This window comes from Panthera tigris, chromosome F3 (assembly GCF_018350195.1).
Source record: "Panthera tigris isolate Pti1 chromosome F3, P.tigris_Pti1_mat1.1, whole genome shotgun sequence".
Lineage (NCBI taxonomy): Eukaryota > Metazoa > Chordata > Mammalia > Carnivora > Felidae > Panthera > Panthera tigris.
The window spans coordinates 25712473-25736092 of record NC_056678.1 but is presented as its reverse complement, the minus strand read 5'-3'; the positions used below and the strand labels follow the sequence as shown (position 1 = coordinate 25736092).

At 42.5% G+C, this 23620-nt stretch overlaps 1 protein-coding gene across 4 annotated transcripts; it reads right to left on the bottom strand.

Moving 5' to 3' along the window:
* Positions 1-531: 531 nt before the first annotated feature.
* On the bottom strand, positions 532-22768 carry RNASEL (ribonuclease L). Of its 4 annotated transcripts, none has more exons than XM_042976215.1 (8): positions 22635-22768; positions 21381-21547; positions 18026-19539; positions 8362-8447; positions 6936-7141; positions 5913-6045; positions 3072-3205; positions 532-1962 (listed from the first exon to the last, which is right to left on the bottom strand). In XM_042976215.1, the coding sequence occupies exons 3-8, from the start codon at positions 19500-19502 to the stop codon at positions 1824-1826; spliced, it is 2175 nt and encodes a 724-aa protein (XP_042832149.1). In that variant the 5' UTR covers positions 19503-19539; positions 21381-21547; positions 22635-22768; the 3' UTR covers positions 532-1823. The 4 variants fall into 4 exon arrangements, with proteins under 4 accessions (XP_042832149.1, XP_042832150.1, XP_007096269.2 ...); XM_042976216.1 differs by having other exon boundaries at positions 21423-21547; XM_007096207.3 differs by lacking the exon at positions 21381-21547 and having other exon boundaries at positions 18026-19706.
* Positions 22769-23620: the final 852 nt, after the last annotated feature.

The following is a 23620-nucleotide window of genomic DNA, read 5'->3' as shown; positions in this document are numbered from 1 at the left end:
TTACTGTCATCATCTCTTCAGAAAGAACCTAAGATACTGTTTTATCCCCAGTTCCTCCCATTACAAGGCTCCACCTTGACCACCAGAACGAGGATAAGTGGAAAATACATCAGACTTAATGCCAGAAAATATGTTCAAATCAAGACAGTGATACTTTCTAGCTATGTATTAGAGTAAATCAATATGTCTCTATCCTCATCTGCAAAATGAAGATAACAACACCTACCTTACAGGATAATTTTGAAAACTAAAAGAGAAAATATGTGGGTGTAATTTATAAATTATAAAGCACGATTAAAATGTAAGGTAACATTATTATTCATTTATAAAGATGGTTCATTAATTTTTCAGTAACTATTTATTGAATGTTACCATATGGCAGACATTTTGCTAGGCACTAATGATACAAATCAAAAAATATATATTGGGGTGCCTGGGTGGCTCAGTCAGTTAAGTGTCCAACACTTGATTTCGGCTCTGATCATGATCTCATGGTTGTAGGATCGAGCCCCACGTCAAGCTCCATGCTGAGCCCTGTCCCTCCCTCGCCTATCCTCACTCTCTCTCTCAAAATAAATAAATAAACATTATAAATATCACTGGTCCTTGAAAGCTTACATTCCAGTGAGGAAGAAGCAAGCTCAAGGTGGAGAGAAGCATGCTCTGGTTATGGGTGCTAGGGGGCCAGAAAGAGCACTCAGACTGGGGGATGGAGGGTGGGGGGAGCTCAGGGGGCTTTCTGGGGAGGTGACACTGGAATTGTTTCACTACAAATCCAAAAGCAAGAAAATAAATCCAAGTCACTCCTCTGTGAGGTGGTCTACACAATCCATGGTCCTGGTCCCCAAGCCAGTTCAAAAGTGTCCCAATTCCTTAAGGCAGAGTTTCTCAGTCTTGGTACCACTGATATTTTAGGCTGGATAATTCTCTGTTGTGGGGGGCTATCCTGTGCATCATAGAATGTTTGGCATCATCCCTGACCTCCATCTATCTGATGACAATAACATTCCCTATCTCCCAGATTTAAAACCAAAAAAATCCCCAGATGATGCTAAATGGCCCCTGAGGGGCAAAACTGCCCCCAGTTGAGAACTTCCTTGAGGTCATGGAAAACCAATGTAGGTGGTTCTAGAAGGAATGGAATTCATACAATTAGTGTCTGGTCTTATACTAGGTGTTCAACAAATATTGAATGAATGAATGCATGCATAGTGGAGTAAATGAGTGAATGAGCTTTCTGGAGTCCCTTTGGCATATTCCTTTGGGGATCCATCCAGAAGATCCCTGGGCTAGTGACTAAGTTCTAAATACCCAAGAAAGTGATAACAATAACACGAAATGCATTTATACAGTGCTCTATGCAAGTTGTATGATCTTGGGCAAGTAATTCAAACTCTCTGAATCTCAGGTCCGCCAGTTCTTAAATGGGGATAATAAACCCTGTCTTGCAAGGTCATTGGCAGAATTAAATGAGACAATCAAGGTAAAACATAGAAGCATTACAGGTGTAGCCACTCAACTCCTGGGGTGCAACTGACAAGAGGAATCTTAGCAGGATGCCCTCCCAGCTCCTAGCACTAAGCTTTACCCATAAAAAAGACAAGGAAGGTAGTTTAAGCATATACATTTTTCTGTTGTAAACATGTAGGAAAACTGGGCACTCTGTCAGGGCCTGATATACCCGCTATCTAACATCCCCGCAAACAACCAGGTTAGTTAAGAGACCCAGACAGAGAGTTGTGACTTGCCCAAGATCACAGCTAAGTAAGTACCTCCCTGAAGTCTAAAAGCTCAGCCACCACTCAGGGATGACCTCCATCACACTAAGGCTTGTTGGGATTGAGGGTTTTGGGAAAATGCTTTTTGTATTCTGTGTTCTGTAGTTTCGTGTAGACATAGATGACCAGATCTGGAAATTTCTCCTGCAAATACTGGAAAGGTTCTCCAATTCTCGACTTCATCCTGAAATGAAACATAAACATATTGGCATGGTTGCCCCCAAATCGTCTTCCCCCATTATAGCATCTGCGTCCAAAGATCTCTTTGCTCCCTTGGTTTCTAGAGCAGAGGGAGTAAGGAGTTTAAAATCTGACAGAACAAGGGGCACCTGGGTGGCTCAGTCAGTTAAGCATCCGACTTCGGCTCAGGTCATGATGTCTCAGCTCGTGAGTTCAAGCCCTGTGTCAGGCTCTGTGCTAACATCTCAGAGCCTGGAGCCTGCTTCAGATTCCGTGTCTTCCTCTCTCTCTTCCCCTCCCCTGCTCACATTCTCTCTCTCTCAAAAATAAATAAACACTAAAAAAAATTTTTTTTAATCTGACAGAACAAGATTCATCTCCTAACTCTTCAACTAATTAGCAACTTGATTTTTGTGAACCGGTTTTATTCTCCATAACATGGAGATGATACAGTTCCACAGTCCCTTATCTACAATTCCAAAATCCAAAAGAGACCTGAAAACTGCAAGCTTTCTGTGAGTTTACAGCTAACATTTTAAGCTGCAAAAGCTGATTTCACTAACAGGGGCTACTTTTGAGACTTTTACAGCACCACATTCACTTTAGCCAGCTGCCCGGGCCCCTGCATTTCTTCCCACAAGGGAGTCACTACCCTTCTGTTCAAGAGAGCTCAGCAATAGCTAAAAAGGAGGATAAGAGCCTGCGGGGCACATCTGTCATTCACTGTAAGACCCTTGTGTTGGCCTTTTCCAGAGGGGAGGAATTACTTTTCTTCCATCAAAATAAATTTCCTATTCTAACAAATAGCAGATATAAATTTAGAACTGGATTTTTAATTTTTTTAATGTTTATTTATTTTTGAGAGAGAGAGAGAGACAGAGCACACATGGGGAAGGGGCAGAGAGAGAGGAAGACACAGAATCCGAAGCGGGCTCCAGGCTTCAAGCTGTCAGCACAGAGCCCAGCACGGGGCTTGAACTCATGAACCACGAGATCATGACCTGAGCTGAAGTCGTACACTCAACAGACTGAGCCTCCCAGGCGGCCCTAGAATTAGATTTTTAAATCACCCTCATTTCATAGATGACTTGCAGGAACAGAAATAGTACTTACTCTTTGTTTTTCTCTTCATTAATATGTTCTCCCAAATTCCGGATGAACTTTAACAGATCACACACAGTATTCTTATAACGTTTGCGTTTGTTTTCATAATACTTATTCATTTCTTGCATAACGTAGTTGTCAATCTACAAAACAAAATGTTAAGCAAAAATGTAGTAGCAACACAAAATAAACCCTAATGCACTATTAGTACAAAAAGGCAAAATGCGAATTTGAATATATGCCCAAATTACCACTGATTAATAAAATAAATTAATAGAAAGAAAAAGAACGGAAGTAAATACTATAACATCAAAATGCTAACAGTAGTTGTGTCTAGATGTGGGATTATAAGTAACTTCACATTCTGGTATCTATTTTCTCAGTGAACTGTTTTCATAGGAAGTTAAATATATTGAAACATGGTTTAGACATTCGTTGGCTACTATCCTAGGAAATTTACTTGTTAGACTGTACGATATTTTTATCCTGGTGGCCACCTGTCCAAGTTGGTAATTGATTACATTTCCCCCCTGAAGAGGGGTGTTCAGACTAAAATCGGACCCGGCAGCCATTGCCAAAATGAGTGTGGTGGGTTTTGTTTTGTTCTGAATCCTATTTCCAAAGGTTCCATGTTCCTCCTTGCCTCTAAGTATCTCACAGCAGCGTCTCCCAAGCCCATGCCTTTCTCTGTGTGTTTGCACCCTTGTAGGTGGCTCTCCTTTTTACAAAGCGTTAGGGGTAAGAGAATAGCACCCAACAGTCGTGAAGATAGAGTCCCTCAAGAATCACGGGTGACTAGACCACCCCAGCGAAGACCCGCTGAGACAGTCCACATGTGCCACGTGCAGCGCACCTGGGAGAAGGGCTGAGCCACTGCACGCCAGCGCGGGGCACCCCGGAGGGAGGAGGCAGGAGCACACGCTGGAAAACTTGGCTCCTCGGGGCTGCCACAAAGCTGAATGTATGACCGTGAAAATGGGCAAGTCGTGAGAATTGACAGAAAGTCAAAGTCTCAAATGGGAATTGAAAGATAAGACTTGAGGGGCGCCTGGGGGCTCAGTCAGTTAAGCATCCAACTTTGGCTCAGGTCATGATCCTGTGGTTCATGGGTTCAAGCCCCACGTCAAGTTCTGGGCTGACAGCTCAGAGCCTAGAGCTTGCTTTGGATTCTGTGTCTCCCTCTCTCTCTCTCTGCCCCTGCCCTGCTTGTGCTCTCCCTCTCAAAAATAAATAAATAAACAAAAAAAAAAAAACCTAAAAAATAGTAAAAAGGTAAGGCTTGAAGTCAGTCAAAATGCATCATAAGTCCATGAAGTTTTGGGGAAAGAACTGATGAACTGGGAAACAAAAGAACAGGTTTTCCTTCCCAGGCTCTGCCAATCTTTCTTTTCTAGGTCTGGCTATTTCAGGTTATACCTCTGAGTCTCAATTTCCTCAGCAATTAAATGAACGGGTGGACTTCATGGCATCATCAATTCGTGCAGTGAGTAGCTTTAGCACACAGCATCAGCAGCCCGACTGCCCAGCTTCAGATTCTGTTGCTGGCTCTGTGCCTTTGGAAAAAGTATTTGCCTGTGCCTCAGTGTGCCCACCCACAAAAGGGAGGTAATTGCCTCAGAGGTTGTTATAAGGATTAGCTGTGGAAACTCTCACAAAACCCTGGGAACTATAACTGCCACAGATTCAGTGCTACAGAATTGTCAGCTGTTATTATCACTTGTTCTTGTTTCAAACTTCTCTGTTCCTAAAAGTTTAAGTTTTAGCTGAAGTTTTATAGATGTTCATTTAGCAAAGAGTCATGGCATACCTACTCCATGCCAGGAATTCAGTAACAGACATGACTACGGACAGTCTCTGCCCCCCTGGAATTTACAGGGTAGTGGGGGGAAATGGACACTAAGGCAGCAATTATGAGTGTGATGTGTCATCTAGAGGCAAACAAGGGAAGGAAAGCAAAATGAGACCCAGAAACAAAGAGGTGTGAGACAAGCAGTCCTAGATCAGGCATATGATTGGGAAGCTATTGGTTTTGGTCAAAGACCTGGGGATATGGATTCTCCCATAGTGCTTTGCACTGTCTCCAGGGAGCCCAGCATGTATCATACAGCCAGTGTTTCTGTGGGTCTCTTGGCCCTCCATGGACCATGCTGTACTCTGCTTTACATGCCCACAGCCTCACATGGGTCTAGCATGAAACTGGCACTCGATAGGTATCTGCTAAGTAATAATAACGAAAGTTTTGGTAGCATTGACCAGATCGAGGTGATGATTAATTTGTTATGTTTTACTGTATTTAGTTCAAGTTAGGTGGACCATTTCTTGAAGAAGAGAAATTTGAAAGATTTCTTCATGGTGTGTTTCCCCAGGCAGAATGTAGATGTGTATGTGGGCCCTCAGAGCTGGGCTGGACAGTTGGCAGAGGCAGCCAATCTCTCCCTGGACTGCGAAGTCTCATGGTGCGGGACCTCCTTGGGGTTAAACTCTATTTAATCAGCTGCTCTTGTCACAATAGTAATAGGATGATTAGCCAGGCCTCTCTTAGAACCAGGGCTGGAGGGAAAGAGCCATGAGAAAGGAAAAGACTCCTGGGCTGGGACGAGGCCATCCTGAAGAGAAGTCTAGATGAGAGTCTGTCTGTCAGGAGGGCCTAGCCTCTGAAAGATGAGACAGAGACCAACAGGGCAGAGGGGGCTGGGATGGGGAGGAAGGCAGGGAAATCACATCTTCCACCCCTTGGCTGAGCCGGGCCAATAGTATACTGAAAGTTAAAAAAAAGAAAAAAAACTAACATGACACATTACACAGATCCTTATTCCTGGAATAACTTCCAGACACAGGAATCGTTCATACCTTAGAAGTCCACTGGGCAAAACTTCTGGAACATTCAGACATTTCAAGTTGCAGTAGTTGGACAATCCTGCTATTACATTTTCGCATTTTAATGTCCGATTCATTTCCCACATCCCTAAGGGTCCTATAGCGGCTGAAGATGACAAAATTATCATGGTCATTCCACTCTGCCTTCTCTTTTCAGAAACAACAATGTTACCTTTTGGTTTTTGATAAAAGTAGTAAAACCATGTCTCTAAAAATTCTGTATGATGGAAGAAGCAGGCATCTTGCTCTCTTTCTCCGCTCCCCCTTCCCCCCCCCCGCCCCCCGGCTTTTTCTTTTCCTCAGAAAACAAAACCAGAATCCAGAGACATTAAGTCACTACTCCAAAGATACACAATCAGGAGATGCCAAGCTGAGAGGAGAGCCCAGGTCTTCTGATTCCCAGACTAACTCCTTCCCACACCACCTAACCATGATGGTTAATTTTATGTGTTAACTTGTCTGGCCACAAGAGACCCAGATTAAATATTATTCTAGGCATATCTGTGAGGTGTTTCCAGATGAGATTAGTATTTGAACTGGTGAACTCAGTAAAGCAGATCACCTTCCCCTTGTGAATGGGCCTCGTCTAATCCCCCGAGGTCCTTGAATAGAACAAAACCTGGAATTCACCCCTTCTTGTCTTATGGCTTCATCTGGGACATCAACCTTCTTTTGCCCTCACCCCTTTTGGCTCTCAGGCCTTCAGACCCTTACTGGAATCCCCATCATCAGTGCCCCCTCGCTCTCAGGCCTTTGGATTTAGACTAAATTACACTATTGGGTTTCCTGAGTCTCCAGCTTACAGAAGCAGATCATGAAAATTCTCAGCCTCAGTACTGCCTAAGCCATTTCCTTATGAAAAATAAATATATATTTATATTTATCATTTGGATATATGATATATGATTTTATATATATTATATATAAAATCTCCTGACTAATACACTCATTGTCTCCCTTCTGGATGCCTGAAATATGCAATCAAGCTTTACTTACTTCTCCCAACTCCAAAAGAAGGGATGACCCAGCAGGCCACTCAGATGCTCCTTCACATTTTCTCCAGGGTTGAACAGGTGATGAATGAGGTTACAAGTTTCCTCATCTGGAGAAAGTTGAATCACCTCTTCATTACTTTTAGTCTTCAGGGTTTCAAAAGGGATATCTCCCTTCTTTACCACATATAGGACCAGCAGTCCAAGGGCCTGCATGAAACCCATAAATTGAGCTAAAGGTATTCATGAATTATCACTCTGTATGGAGGTGTGATATAGGTTATGACCAAATGGAAAGTGGGAGAAATCTCAAGGAGTCCACAGGCTTATTAGGGAGAAAAGACACAGGTAGTGTATAAAGAACCCTTCGAGGCAGTATATGGTCCCCACAACTGAGGTTTATAAGGAGTGAAAAGTAATCATGGGCCAGAGTTGTCAGGGCAGACTGCTTAAAGGAAGAGGAATTTGAGCTTGATCTTAAAGTATGGACAGCATACAGATAAACAGGGGAGAAGAAAAATATTTTAAGCAAGGGAAATGGTAGGAATCTGGCTGGGAACTGGAACTTTGGGTTGGGGCCATGTCAGGGAGCAGATAAAGGAGCCAGTCCAGGTCCAGTGGGACAGAGTGATAGCCCCAGGAGTTAGGTCATGACAGGGAGGAAAGGCAAAGAAGGAGGTCAGCATAGGAACTTCATGCAGCAGGCAAGACACCAGTCAGGGAAGAAGCTAAAATCTGAGGCTTTTAACAGCAAAGGCCAGACATGGATAGAGAGCTCTTGCTCCTGGGGTTGAAAGTTGAGCACCCTGGAGAATCCCCCAGGACAAAGCTACCCTGACAGGATCAGAATCAATCTGGAACCTTTGGTCTGCAGAGGTCAGGCTCTGTTTTTGCCCTCTCTCCTCCCAGGAGAAACAGCTATTTCAGGGTCTTAACCCTTTTGGCCAAGATTAGTCTCTTTCAAGCTGAAGATCAATCTCATCCCTCCCTTGTGTTTCAGAGGGCTGTAGTATCTGGCCCTCCCAGGAGTTTAGCACCCCAGTTTGGATGGAATGGGAAAAGAAATCTCAACTGCTTTGTCCTTAGGCAGAAAATACCTCCTGCAGAAATTCTGGAGGTAATTTGGAGATGCTTCTTGGAGGTAATTTTAGAAGAGATGTGGCATGCTCGATTTATTTACTATCTAGCTGGTGCAGGAGGAGAGAGATCCAAAGAGATACAGAAAGGAGCCACAGCAACAACCAACTCCACACCAACCCAGAGAAATGCTACTGTCTGCACAGGACTGAAGGCAGCGATCTCTGGGAAAACGCTGTGAAAGTTAGTTAAAATAGAAATGATGAACTCTAATTGGCCATAGGACATAAGGGAATGAATGAAACAAAAAAGGAAGGTGAAAGATGGAAAAGTAAACTAGTTGTAGAAATTACCTCTAGATCTGTCTTGATTTCCTGCGGCTCTCCACCCCACTTGATGCTTTTATCGAAATCTGCCAGGCAAACAGCATTCTTGGAATCTAGAGGATAGTTTGTAGAGATGCAATGAAAATCCTTTCTCTTCCTGTTGTAATTAATTTAAATAAATATGTTCCGCAATGTGCTACCATCGCCGAAGAAAGCAGCAATAAAGCTTATATCTGCATGGCCATTTACTCCTCAAAAGAGCCATGTGCACCACATCGTTTCACCTGTTAGTTATATGCCAAGGGCAGGATTTAAATTTTATTTTTTTCCAGTCCTGGGGGTGAGGTAGGATGAGGATAAATTTAACTAGCTCCCCATTCAGGCAATTCCTGGGGGCAAAGAGCACAGATTTATAAAGAAACTGCTGGCAGGAGTTATGTTGACTTCCTAAGGCTACACAACAGCTAACCAACAAGATTCCAAATCCAAGGCCAGATTAGCACAGCACTCCACTAAATCAAGCCCATCACCCACAGACCACTATGATGCTGTAAGCAGTTATCATGGATAAACCATGTGCTTGTTATGAGTCACTGCCTCATCCCCTCTTCAGAATCCTTCTCCCTAGAAAGAAGCCACTGAGTCCTCAGACAGAGGGATGCATGGACAGGAGAGATCCGGAACAATATGAGAGGAGAACAAGTCAGTGATCTGTCCTTGAAGAAGTAGCTCCTGCTTCTGGCTTGAAGGAGTCAAAGAAAGAAAACTGGGTAACTCCAGATAGGATGACAGTCAGTAGAATTGTGTGCTTCTCGAACCCCTTTTATTCTGAACTTAAATATCAAAGTTGCACGGAAACCCACAGTCTAACAAAAATGCTTCCACTAAATTATTCAATAAGGGTCTAGTGAGGGGGAAAATGACAGTGGAGGAGGAGAACACGGCACAGACCCTGCAGGGTTCAGAGTCGCTGAACAAGGAGATAGATATTGAGTGAATAATTACACAAATAAACACAAAGTTAATTGCAACTTTAAAAGTACTAGCCAAAAGTGCAGGAAACTGAAAGTTTATAACAAGAACCACATGGCTGTATGTGGGAAAGAAGTCTTCCTTGAGGAAGGACTCTTAGGGCACCTGGGTGGTTCAGCTGGTTGAGCATCCAACTCTTGATTTCAGCTCAGGTTATGATCTCACAGTTTGTGAATTTGGGCCCGACATGAGGCTCCATGCTGTCATCATGGAGCCTGCTTGGGCTTCTCTCTCTCCCTCTCTCTCTCTCTCTGCCCCTCCCCTGCTTGCATTTTCTCTCTCTCTCTCTCTCTCTCTCTCTCTCTTTCTCTCTCTCTCTTTCAAAATTAGAATTTGAGTGGATAAGTGGAGCAGGGAAGAGAGAATTCCAGATAGGAATTCCCAAGGCAGAAAGGAACCCGAAGAATTCCGCTCTGACAGAAAGCAGGCTGAGTACCTGGAGAGGAGGGATGTAGTTGGAAAGTAGGTTGAAGGGGCAGATGGGATGCAGATCATAACCAGGGACTGTTTTCAGCTATTTGAACTAACAAATCCCCTTCATTGTTTAAGCCACTTGGAGCTGAGTTCTACTACTTAAATTGGCAAGTGCCTGATGGAACACTTCACATCTCTGCCTAACACTTGATTTTTTTAACAAGCCCCAGTTTTGTTTTGTTTTGTTTTGTTTAGATTCAATAGACATTGTTAAAGTGCTATCAAAATTTTAAACTTACATCATCACAGACTGTTAACAGTCGATGGGCAGAGTCCGGACAAAATCTGCCTACTCCACCCTGCTGTCAATGAATGAATCAAGAACCTCTTCATCCTCACTCCCACCACAGTGATGTCATCTAAGATTAATATATTTGTAATTCTTAAAAAAAAACAATGTGCATAATTTACATAAACAATGAATTCTTTCTTTGTTTATTCTTTGCTTCTTGTAAGTTACTATTTTCTCCCAGACTCTCTCTCCTTCCTTATGCATATCCTCTAGCAGATCTTTCATGTAGGGTCTGTGGGCAGAAAGTTTTCCTGGATCCTTGAATGCTTAAAAAATGTATTTCAACAAATGGTGTTGGGAAAACTAAACAGCTACATGCAAAAGAATGAAAATAGACCACTTTCTTACACCATACACAAAAATAAACTCAAAATGGATCAAAGACCTAAATGTGAGAGCTGGAACCATTAAATTCTAGAAAAAGAAAAACATAAGCAGTAATTTCTTTGACATTGGCCATAGAAACATTTTTTCTAGATATGTCTCCTCAGGAAGAGAAGACAAAAGCAAAATTAACTATTGGGACTACACTGAAATAAAAAGCTTCTGTACAACAAAGGAAACCATCAGCAAAACGACAAGGTAACCTACTCAGTGGGAGAAGATATTTGCAAATGAGATATCCAATAAGGGGTTAATGCCAAAAAGGTATAAAGAACATATGCAACTCAACACCAAAAAAACCCCAAACAATTCAATTAAAAATGGGCAGAGGACCTGAATAGAAACTTTTTCCAAAGCAGACATACAAATGGCCAACAAACACATGAAAAGATTCTCAACATCACTCATCATCAGGTAATGCAAATCAAAACCACAATGAGATATCACCTTATGCCTGTCAAAATGGCTACAATCAAAAGGACAAAAGGTAAAAATGTGGAGAAAAAGTGTGCACTGTTTGTAGGAATGTAAATTACTATAGCCACTGTGGAAAACAGTATGGAGGTTCCTCAAAAAATTAAAAATAGATATGATATGATCCAGTAATTCCACTACCAGATATTTACCCAAAGAAAACAAAACACTAATTTGAAAAGTTATATGCACCCTTATGTTTACTGCAGCGTTATTTACAATAACCAAGATAAGGAAGTAGCCCAAGTGTCTATCAACAGATGAGTGGATAAAGAAGATATATATATATATATATATATATATATATATATATATATTGAGAGAGAGAGAGAGAGAGAATGAAATATTACTCGGCAATCAAAAAGAATGAAATCTTGCCATTTGTAACAATATGGATGGTCCTAGAGGCTATAATGCTAAGTGAAATAAGTCAGAGAAACCTAAACACCATAGGATTTCATCACATGTGGAATTTAAGAAACAAAACAAATGAACAAAGAAAAAAAAGGGGGCAAACAAAAAAACAGGCTCTTAAATACAGAGAACAAACTGGTGGTTTCCAGAGGGGAAGTGGAGGGGGATGGGTGAAATAAATAAAGGGGATTAAAGTGTGCTTATTGTGATGAGCAGTGGGTAATGTATAGAATTGTTGAATCATTATATTATACATCTGAAACTAATAAAACACTGTGTGCTAATAATACTGCAGTCAAAAATATGTATTTATTCTGAATCACATATGAACAATAATAATGTGACTATTCTCTCAGTCAGTCCTGGATGCTATGACAAATCACAATAGACTGAGTGGCTTAAACAACAGAAATTTATTTCTCACAGTTCTGAATATTGGAAATCTGAGATGAGAGTGTCAGCAGGACTGGGTTCATGGTGAAGACCCTCTTACTGGTTTATAGACAGCCATCTTCTTGCTGTGTCCTCATATGGTGGAAAGATAACTAGCTAGCTCTATGACTTCTTTTTTTTTTAATGTTTATTTATTTGTTTATTTATTTTGAGAGAGAAAGTGCAAGTGGCAGAGTGGCAGAGAAAGAGGGAAAGAGAGAATCTCAAGCAGGCTCCATGCTATCAGCACAGAGCCCAACACAGGGCTTAACCTCAAAAACCATGAGATCATGACCTGAGTGGATATGAAGAGTCAGAGAATCAACCAACTGAGCTGCCCAGGCAGCCCTCTATGACCTCTTCTTATAAGGGCATTAATCCATCCAAAGCAATTTTGAGAAAGAACACATCTAGAGGCATCACACTTCCTGGTTTTTAACTATATCACAAAGCTCTAATAATCAAAACAATGTAGTACTGGTATAAAATGAATGAAACAGAATCAAGAGCCCCAAAATAAACCCACACATATGTATTCTTCACAAGGGAGCCAAGAATACCCAATGGGGAAAAGACAATCTCTTCAAAAAATGATGTTGGAAAAAAACAGATAGTTACATGCAAAAGAATGAAAGTGGAACCCTGTCTTACACCACTTAAAAAACTACTTTGAAATGGCTTAAGGCTGAAATGTAAGACCTGAAGCCCTATAACTCCTAGAAGAAAACATAGAGGAAAAGCTCTTTGATATTGGTCTCAGCAGTGATAGTTTAGATCCGACACCAAAAGCACAGGCAACAAAAGCAAAAAAAATGAACAAGAGGGACTACATCAAACTAAAAGCTTCTGCACAGGAAAAGAAACCATCAACAAAATTAAAAGGGAATGTACAGAATTTAAAAAAAGCTATTTGCAAATCAGATATCTGGTTTGGAGTGAATTATAAAATTCATTCAATACAATAGCAAAGATAAAGTGTTCTGACTGAAAAATGGGCAAAGGACCTGAATAGACATTTTTTCCAAAGAAGACATTAAAAGAGCCAAAAGATACATGAAAAGGTGCTCAATATCAGTAGTTATTAGTGAAGTGCAAAACAAAACTATAATGTAATATCATCCCATACATCTGTTAGAATAATCACCAAAAGACAGATGACAAGCACTGGTGAGGATGTGGAGGAAAGGAAACTCTAGTGTGTTGTTGGTAGGAATGTAAATTGGTGCAGCCTCTATGGAAAACACCGTGAAGGTTTCTCAAAAAAATTAAAAATTGATAAAATAGAAAAGTATATTTGAAGGAAATAAAATCACCATCTTGAAGAGGTAACTGCGTCTCCAGGTTCATCACACCATTATTTATGTTAGCCAACACATAGAAACTGGCTGTGTCCATTGACAGATGAAGGGATAAATAAATAAATAAATGGTACACACACACACACACACACACACACACACACAGAGCAGAACACTATGTAGCCATAAAAAGACAGAAATCCTGCCATTTATGACAACATGGATGAACTTTGAAGGCATTATGCTAAGTTTAAGAAGTCAGACAAAGAAACACAAATGCTATATGATCTCACTTATATGTGAAATCTAAAACAAAACAAAACAAAACAAAACTGAGGGGCACCTCGGTGGCTCAGTTGGTTAAGCATCCAACTTTGGCTCAGGTCATGATCTCATGGTTCATGAGTTCAGGCCCCAAGTTGGGCTCTGTAATGACAGCTCAGAGGTTGGAGCCTGCTTCAGATTCTGTGTCTCCCTCTCTCTCTGCCCCTTCCCCGTTCATGCTCTGTCTCTCTGTCTCTCTGTCTCTCTGTCTCTCTCTCTTAAAAATAAACATTTAAAAAAATGTTTTTAAATAATAAAAAAAAAAAAAACTGAACTCATAGAAGCAGAGAGTAGATTGGTGGTTGCCAGTGGTGGAGGTCAGGGAAATGGCTAAAGGCAGTCAAAGGGTACAAACTTCCAGTTACAAGATGACTAAATTCTGGGAATGTCATGCACAGCACGGTGACTATAGTTAACAATACTGTATTATATACTTGAAGTTGCTGAGAGTAAATGTTATAAGTTCTCACCACACATACACACAACGGCAACTATGTGAGGTAATGTGTTAACTAACTGTATTGTAGTAATCATCTTGCAATATAGACGTATATTATATCATCACATTATATACCTTAAACTCACACAATGTTACATGTCAATTTTGTCTTAATAAAGCTGGAGAAAATGAAAAAAATTATTTCTAATTGTGAAAAAAAAAAGGCACTAATGTCATTCATGAAGGCTCCACCCTCATGATCCAATCTCCTCCCAAAGGTCTTATCTCCAAGTGCCCTCATATGGAGATTAATGTTTCAACATATGAATTCTGGGGTGACACTAACATTCAGCTGTTAAATAGGCTCTTTCTCGTCAGTGCCTTCCTTTGGCATTCAGGTTGCTGATGAGAGAAGTCTCTTACCAATCTGATTTTGGTTTCTATGTAGGTAATTTTTTTTTCTCTTGGGAGCTTTTGAGGTTTTCTCTTTTTTCTTTGATGCTTTGAAATTCCTTTAAGATGTGGCTCAATGGGGTTTTTTCCATACTTATCCTCAGCTCTTGGTGAGTCTTTTCAATAAGAGAACTACATCTATCTTTTAGTTCTGGGACATTCTCAGCGATTTTTTTTTCAAATATTGTTTCAGCCTCACTCTCTTCTTCCCTCTGGAATGCCTATTAGAACTTCTGGATCTAATTCCTGACTTCTTAAACTTTTTCCCTTTCCATCCCTTTATACTTTTCTATTATTTCCTTGGAGAATTTCTTGGGCACATCCTCTAGTTCACTCATTTAATCTTCAACCCAGTCTTGAGTTTTAAATTTTTATTTTATTATGTTTTTATTTTATTTTTGAGAGAGAAAGACAGAGCATGAGTGGAAAAGGGACAGACAGAGAGGGAGACACAGAATCTGAAGCAGGCTCCAGACTCTCAGCTATCAGCACAGAGCCTGATGCGGGGCTGGAACTCACAGACAGTGAGATCATGACCTAAAGTGAAGTCAGACACTCAACCGACTGAGTCACCCAGGCACCCCAAGTTTTAAAATTTTAAACAATCATATTTTTAAATTCCAAATTCTCTATTTGGTTATTTTCACAATGCTTATTCTTGCTTCTTGGAAGACATGACCTATCTTTGTTCTCTGGTTTTATTAATTATATTTAAAGTTGTATTGTGGTTACTTAATAAGGTAAGCTAAGTAAATGCCCATGTACTAATCCGTGGAATCTGTGAATATTACTTTATTTTTTAAAATTTTTTTAATGTTTTATTTATTTTTGAGACAGAGAGAGAGACAAAGCATGAGCAGGGGAGGGGCAGAGAGAGAGGGAGACACAGAATCAGAAGCAGGCTCCAGGCTCTGAGCTGTCAGCACAGAGCCCCACGCGGGACTCGAACTCACAAACTGTGAGATCATGACCTGAGCCGAAGTTAGATGCTCAACCGACTGAGCCACCCAGGCGCCCCTGAATATTACTTTATATAGTCAAAACAAAAAAGGATTTTGCAGATGTGACTAAGAATCTTAAAATAGGAGAGATTATCCTGGGTTAGCAGGGTGAGTCCAAAGTGTAATCACGTACATCCTTATGTAGTGAGAACTTTTAACAACTACCCTCTGTGGAGGCAAAGGGAGATCTGACAACACAAGAGAAAGCAATATGACTACAGAGGCAGAGATTAAGTGATGCTACAAGTCAAGGAATATCAGCAGCCAAGAGGAAGAGGCAAGGAACAGAGTCTCCCCCCACAGCCTACAGAGGGAATTTGGTCTTGCTGACACCTGATTTGGGGCCAGTGGTACTGATTTCTGGCCTCCAGAACTGTGGGAGAATAGGTTTCTATTGTTTAAAAAAATTTTAATGTTTATTTACTTTTGAGAAAAAGAGAGAGTGTGCAAGCAGGGGAGGAGCACAGAGAGACAGAGACCAACTCTGAAGCAGGCTCCAGGCTCTGAGCTGTAAGCACAGAGCCTGCCCCGACACAGGGCTCGAACTCAGGAGCCATGAGATCATGACCTGAGTCAAAGTTGGAGGCTTAACTGACTGAGCCACCTAGGTGCCCCATAAGGTTCTATTAAGACACCAAGTTTGTGATCATTTGTTTCAGCAACCATAGGAAACTAATACATTCAATTAGCTTTGTTTCCTTGGGTGTTAATTCTTCTATTTCATGCATCTCTTTTATGGTATCAGTACTTCATGAATATCTTAAGTGATTTTTTACTATAAGCCTCACTTTGCAGTTGAGAATCCCTGATGCCCTGTGAGTTGTTTCTGTTAATGCTATCCAACATAGGGGGATGGAGGCAGTTGTCAGAACTGCTTTACATTTTATTCAGTGAAACTTAGGGGTAAGAAGGACATGCCATTCAGCAGGGTGCTTTGGCACAAATCTTGTGGGTTTAAATGTTCTTTGTTTCTCTTGAGATCATCAACCACCCAGTGTCTTGAGTAGCAGCCCTGTCTCCCTGTCTGCAGACAGACAGGCCTGTCATAGATGCTTGGTCTGTGGGGGAGAGGGGATGCACAGGGTTTGAGCTTCCTAGTTTCTACCAATGCAGTAATCTGCCTGTTACCTGGTCCTTTGTCCTCTCCTGCTTCTGGCTTCCATTACTCTTGAGTGGGGCTTCTTTGCACTGATCCCACTTTTATGAGTAACATCTAGTTGTGGCCTTCTGCATTTATACTGGCTCCTGTGTCCTTCTTTAACCCCATCCAATCATGTTCAGTCTCTTAATGACTCTTCAAAGATTTTGTCCTGTAAAACTTCTTTTGTTATTGTGATCTCAGCTATGAAGTCATTTAACCATCTTTCCCTATCATTTTAGGGATTTAATACAAAGAATAGTCTCTAGTATATGTTAGGTTCACCACCTGAGGCAGAAATATAGTCTATTCTTTATTGTTCAAGCTTAAGAATAGAAGAGGTGGTGCCAGAGGTTCTGAAGAATAGGTAGTGACAAGTAATTTTCTTTAGAACATAATATATGACACTTTTGCATCAAGATAGACATTTAGAAGCGGGAAGGAACCTGCCCTTGGCTGAATCTTGAGACTGCTTCACTTGGTAGAGCTGCACATATTTCTGGCCTTTGTCAGTCTCCCCAGCAAAGTTGGTTAACACCAGGAAGGAGTGCCACTAGTGGCTTCAAACTAAAAGCCAGATTCCAGTTGTGTTCTTTGATTTACCTACTTCTTTCCAGGTCTTGTCCAGGACCTTAAACACTGTTCTCTGCCTTTCCATACCTGAACCCTCTTTTTGTCTTGTTCCCCTACACCTAGCTTGAATCTCAATGCATGCCTGTATATTAGGTACCTGTTTCTGCTTAGCCCTCTAGACAAGAACTTGGCCTTGGTTGAGCACCTATAGCACAGGTAACTTGTCTAACATACTGCACTTAGACCTCATAACAACCTTATCAAAGCAGTATTATCAGTCTTAAATGAGAGAACTAAGCCTCACAGAACCAAGTGACTTTGAGGTTGCAAAGCTACCAAGTGGCAGGACTGGGCTGCAAGCCTCCCTCAACCTGTCTAAAGCCAAGACTCTTTCTACTGCACCACATTGCCTCCTGGGACTTTACATTCAGCTCTGCTTCTTTTCTTTAATGTTGCTTTCATTTGTTTGTTTGTTTGTTTGTTTGTATGTTTGTTTATTGGCTTGAGCCAGTGGGTAGTGCCTTGTTCTGCCTACTTGGAGGCTGTTTCACTGTGTTGCATCTTATCCTGGCATGCCCAATTTTGACCTCAGTTTTGCCATTCAGTTTTACGGTGACTACCATCTTGTCTGAAGGAACATAACTTCAGGATTCTCTGACTTGCAGGCTACTTTAGGAATTCAAATTTCTGGAGCTGACCCCGTCTAAGACATACCTTCATACTTGCATTTGCCAAAGGAAGTATAAGGTTAGCCTGGTATTCCATTGGCATCTGGGACCTCCATGTGGGGTAAAGGTTATACCTCGTAGCAGGAGAGACTGCACTATAATTATGAATCAGTTTCGTTAGTCCTTGAACAGAATAGTATACACGTACTCTACTCCTTTCCTATCTATAATGAAAATCCTTTCCTTTTGTAAATAAAGATCCCACAATTTTTAAGAGAAGACTGGGGAGACTCACCTATTAAGATGTTTCTGGGGTGCAGATCCTGATGAGTGTATCCACACAGTAGATGTAGTTCTTCCACAGCCTTAAATACAGAGAAAAGGACATGCCGGGCAAATTCATCTTCCTCATTTCCCACAGCCTCCCCTCTGTGCTCATCCAAGTGCTCCTCCAGTGTCTGCTCACAGAGGGCAAGGCACACATACAGACAGTCCTTGTGGCTCTCACTCCCATAGAACGTCACCAAGTCACTGTTTGCTCGGCTGCTCTGCAGACAGGAGACCTCCTTTTGTCCATGTGTGCTGCCTTCATAGAAGCGTTTCACGGCTACTTCCTGCCCTTCATAGAACCCCAGGTAGACGCCCCCTTCAGAAGTGTCAGCAATTTTATATTCCTCATCAATAAAGATCTTGAGTTTGCCAATCACAGGGCGGTATATTCTGTGGAGATGTTCCAAGGCCTCCCCCCAACGTGAGCTTTGAGGCTTCCAGTCTTCAGCAGGAGAGTGAAAATCTTCTCTGGCTCCATGAAGGAGAAGAAACTTTGCAAGGGAACTGTCATAGTTGCGCCTCGCTATCATAACAAGATCTCCACAGTCTGTGCTGGCTCCTTTCTCGCATAACAGTTGAGCAATTTCTGCCAGTTTGAGTTGGACAGCCAGCAGAAGTGCTGTATTGCCCTCACTGTCTGTGTCATTAATCTCTATATGCTCTTGTTCCAGAAGCATCTGCACCAAACCCAAGTGCTTCTTTTCCACTGCCAGGATCAGGGGTGTCTTCCCTTTCTCTCCCCTCACATTGACATCAGCCCCATGGTCCAGCAGAAGGCGAGTGAGGACCTCCACCTTTCTATCATCAGAGTTCCTAAGTGCATAGATCAAAGCGTTTCTGCCCATGTTGTCACGGGCTTTGACATCTGCCCCCATCTCATCAAGGAGGACCTTCAAGGCATCTACATGTCCATTTTCAGCAGCATCCATTAGAGCTGTGGCCCCTCCTTTTCTAAGCCTCTTTTGATCCTCCTTTGTCCTTCGACTCAAATTCACCTTTGCCCCACTCTTATATAGGAATCTTAAGGCTTCGACTTTACCATTCACAGCAGCTTCCATGAAAGCTGTGAAGCCATTAGCATCATACTCATTGACCTCTGCACCTTTAGAAAGTAAAAGTTCGAGCACCTTCACCTTTCCTCCGATCCCAGCGATGATGAAGGGAGTGGCCTCATTCTTCTTCCTCAGACAAGGATTAGCGCCATAACGAAACAGAAGATGCAGCATGTCCTCCTGGCCACTTTGTACCGCATTATGCAACGGTGACCAGCCCCACTCCTTTTCCTGGAAATTGACATCAGCCCCTCCTTCCAGCAATTGCTGAACCAGCTTGATGTCTTCTTTTTCAACCGCTTTGATCAACTGGTTGTCCTCCACTGATGCCCTCCCCTTGCTGGAGGGTGTGGGTCTCTCCTGAAGGTTGTCATGGCTCTTGCTCTCCATGATGGTAATTACCAATGGCTACAACTCTGTGCCTTTCCTTTAAGAAAATGAAAATTTATCTTCTTGGGACTTGATCAAAGAGACATGGAGCTCTTAGAACTCCTGTCAGGGTAAATCGGAATTATCTGACTGTGGACCAGCAGTATGAGGGAAAACAATACTCTTGCAGTCTTCTGACATCCCACCAGGAGATGAGAGAGCTATCTGTAATTTCACAATAGTGAGGAAGCATTTGAATTGGAAAAATTAATCTGGTTATTAATATAGAACTATTTGCTCTAGAAAATTATTATGCTACAGTCCCACCACACAGAAATAATCATTGTTAACATTTTAGTATATTTCTATACATTTTTTAAAAATAGTTGAGATCATGCTATGTAAAGATGTTGTATAAATATCCTGCTTTCTTTCACTTAATGCCATAGTGTAAATAATTTCCTATGTTACTGCAAAGTCTTTTAAAATATTGTTAATGGTTGGGGCACCTGGGTGGCTCAGTTGGTTGAGCAGCCAACTCTTGATTTCAGCCCAGGTAATGATCTCACAGTTTGAGACATCAAGCCCCTGCCTCAGAGTCGGAACTGATAGCATCAAGCCTGCTTAGGATTTTCTTTCTCTCTCTCTTTCTCTCTCAAGAATAAATAAACTTAAAAAAATTTAATGGCACTATGCCACCAAACAGTTGCTTCATTTCCTTATTACCGAGCAGTATTTATTTATTTTTTTTTATTTTTTTTAATGTTTATTTATTTTTTTGAGACAGAGCATGAACAGGGGGAGGGTCAGAGAGAGAGGGAGACACAGAACCCAAAGCCGGCTCCAGGCTCTGAGCTGTCAGCACAGAGCCCAATGCGGGGCTTGGACTCACGGACCGCGAGATCATGACCTGAACCGAAGTCGGCCGCCCAACCGACTGAGCCACCCAAGCGCCCCTATTTATTTTTAAATGTTTATTTTTGAGAGAGAGTGCAGGCAAGGGAGGGACAGAGAGAGAGGCGGAGAGAGGATCCCAAGAGGACTCTGTGCTGACAACGGCGAGCTCAATGCAGGGCTCGAAGTCATAAACCACGAGATCATGACCTGGGCTGAAGTCAGAGGCTCAACTGACTGATCCACCCAGGCACCACTACTGAGCAGTTTTTAAAAACAATTTTTAAACAAGACGTTTAAAATTAGAATTTTTTTAACCATTCTAAATAATGGTTCAGTTAATTTAGCTTTTTAAACTTTATTTTCTTTCTTTTTTTTAATGTTTATTTTTGAGAGAGAGAGGGAGAGAGTGCAAGTGTGGTATGGGCAGACAGAGAGAATCTGAAGCTGGGTCCAGGCTCTGAGCTGTCAGCACAGAACCCGACACAGGACCCGAACCCACGAACTGCAAGATCAACCTGAGCCGAAGTTGGACGCTTAACCAACTGCACCCAGGTGCCCCTAAAGCTTGTTTTCTTATGAGAAATCTTATAATAGATTTCTTACGATAGATTTCAAAGAACTGAATGCCTGGTCAAAGAGTAATGGCACACTAACAGGTCTTAAGTGTTAATTTGCTTCAAGCCTATGCACTTGTGTGTGCTGACCTAAGTCCCTCGGTCTGTAGCGGAACTAATCTACTTTCCTTGAGATGTGCAGACCCCTGGCCTTGAGGAGTGAAGGGCCAGCTGCTGCTGATGCCAATATGTCTGTTCAGGGTCATACTGACAAATGACTAACTGCCTGGGCATCTGCTTCTTGGGCACGCAGCCCCCACCCCCTCCCTTTCCCCATGCCTTCCCCAGCTTCCCTTGCATGGGGAAGATGGTCTTTGAGACGTTAGTCTGCCATCTTCCCGGGTTGTCAGTTTCCTGAATAAAGCAACCTTCCCTTTCCCACCATCACCTGTCTCTCTAGTATTGATTTTTGAGCAGCTAGAAGCCAAACCTGAGTTTGGAACCAGTTCTCTGTCCCACAACAAAAGGATATGATCGTTTTAAAAACTCTCAAGCTGTGTTAATAAATGTCTTCTGATGTCATATAAACATACTCTTGCCAGAAATAGATGGGCTCTTAAAAAAAAAAAGAAAGAAAGAACTCTCATTTATAGGGGGAAAAGTCTGTGTTATGTCAATTTGCATTTCCTACGCCACAGGAAGTGTGATTCCTCTCAGCGTGTTTGTTCGCTGGCGCTGGGCAGGTCTTCTTTGTGCCTCTATTCAAAATAATACAGAAAAGCGGAAAGAGCTTAAGCTCCAACCTCACAAGATTGAAGTCTGAACCGCTGGTTGTGTAACTTCGGACTGTTACTTCCTAATTGTGTAGCATTAGATTATTCTCAATTTTGTTTCCTCCAGAGGGGGCAACAGTAAATACAGTCATGCATGTCACGTATGGCAAATATTAGGCATTCAATAAATGAGAGAACTAATAATGTCCCACTATGAAAAAATAATAATAATTCAGCGAATCCTGGTCTCTCCACCTGTGTGCACACACACAGCACATAAACAGGGGACCTGATGGTGTTGATTTAGTCCAACGGCCCTCCACCAGGTGTAACAGAACTGCAATTCAAGCATGAGCACCAAACTGTTACTTGTGTATCTGTAAAACTGCACCTGCTACAGAACCCACATAGCAACCACTTTTTAGCAATCTGGCCACCCTGACAGTATCAAAGTCCCCTCCCTTAGAGATCTAATCGATCGTGCTATGAAAGCACAACACCCTGGCAATGAAAACTTTGAGACAAATGTTCACGTGCAGGGTTCCTGTTACAGCAGGTGTGAGATGGGCTGGTAGAAATAAAGGAGCAGGGAAGGGAAGGGAGTCAAAGAAATCCCAAACAAAATATCAGACTAAAGAGACACTGCAGCAAAAGCGCTATCATAGACAACAGCCGGCTTTCAGTTTCGTTTTCTCCGACTCACCAGAGGTGCCGGACAAAGAAGGCTTGAGTTAAGCAATGTGTGAACTGTGGCCAAATCTTGGGGCTCCCAGGAGGGCTCCGGACCAAAGGGCCCCCTGCCAGCGGGCTCTGAGCTCCCTCCCGGGTGTCCCACACCCGCTTCCACCTCCAGACCCCGGAGCCCAAGGAATCCCTCAAAGGGAACAGCTTCTCAAGCTTTCCCAGCTCTCCTCTTTGTGAGGTCTTACCTTCTAAACTCAGACGCCCCTCAGCTATTCCTTTGAAGTCCTATACGCCCCTCAGCTATTCCTTTGAGGTCATATAATCTTCAAAGCCTGTCGCCTACAGGAAAGCACTTCTTGCAAGAGGTCCCTGAGCCACAGGGCGGAGCTGAGAGAAGGAGGAAAAACTGAGCCAGAAAAGAAAGGATCAGGGCCTGAGCAGAGAGCCCTCTAGAGGACAGTGGGGCTCCCACTCTGACTGGCCATGGCTAATTTGACGTCCAATATAGAGCTGTTCATCTTTCAGCCCTTTAGGCTTTCAGGCCACCGCTTCCAGCTCCTTCTTTACATGTTCTTCTAAATCCCCACCTTTCTGAGGGAAATGAGTGGTAAATGCATATTTATTGAACTCTGACTGTGTGCCAGGCGCCCTGCCCATTGCTTCACAAGTGACATGACCCCAGTTGACCCCTAACAAACCTGTTGATGATGAACCTGTGGCTCAGAGAAGCTAGATAAACCCAAAGCCCAAGCTCCCTCACTCATGTGGGCATACTCAACTCACTCACTGCCCGAGGCACGGAGGCCTCCTCAGGCGGGCACCAGGATGGCAGTCTGGAGACTTGGTCCTGCAGCCAGCACTGTGGCTGTTTAGGGGAGTGACCTCAGGTGGGTGGATGGTTTAACGGCGTCGAGCCTCATGCTGGTGGAGCATGGTTTTTAAGATTCCTTTCTGCTCTAGAAGTTCGGTTCTTGCCACTCTCCTCGCACTGAGATGCATACTGTGTACTCAGTGCTGCAGTGGGAAATATTCCTGTCCACAAGGAATATCCAGTCTTGCTGGGGAGACAAACTCCTGACCATCTTGAACCAGGAGAAGCAAAGAGGGGGTGGCTCAAGAGACAGGTAGAGTGTGACAGCGGGCCTGGTAGGAGGAGACTTCGTTCTGCTCACAGAGACGCCAGCCACTAGGCTGGTGCACAGCTCCAGACTCTGAAGAAGGAGCCACCAAG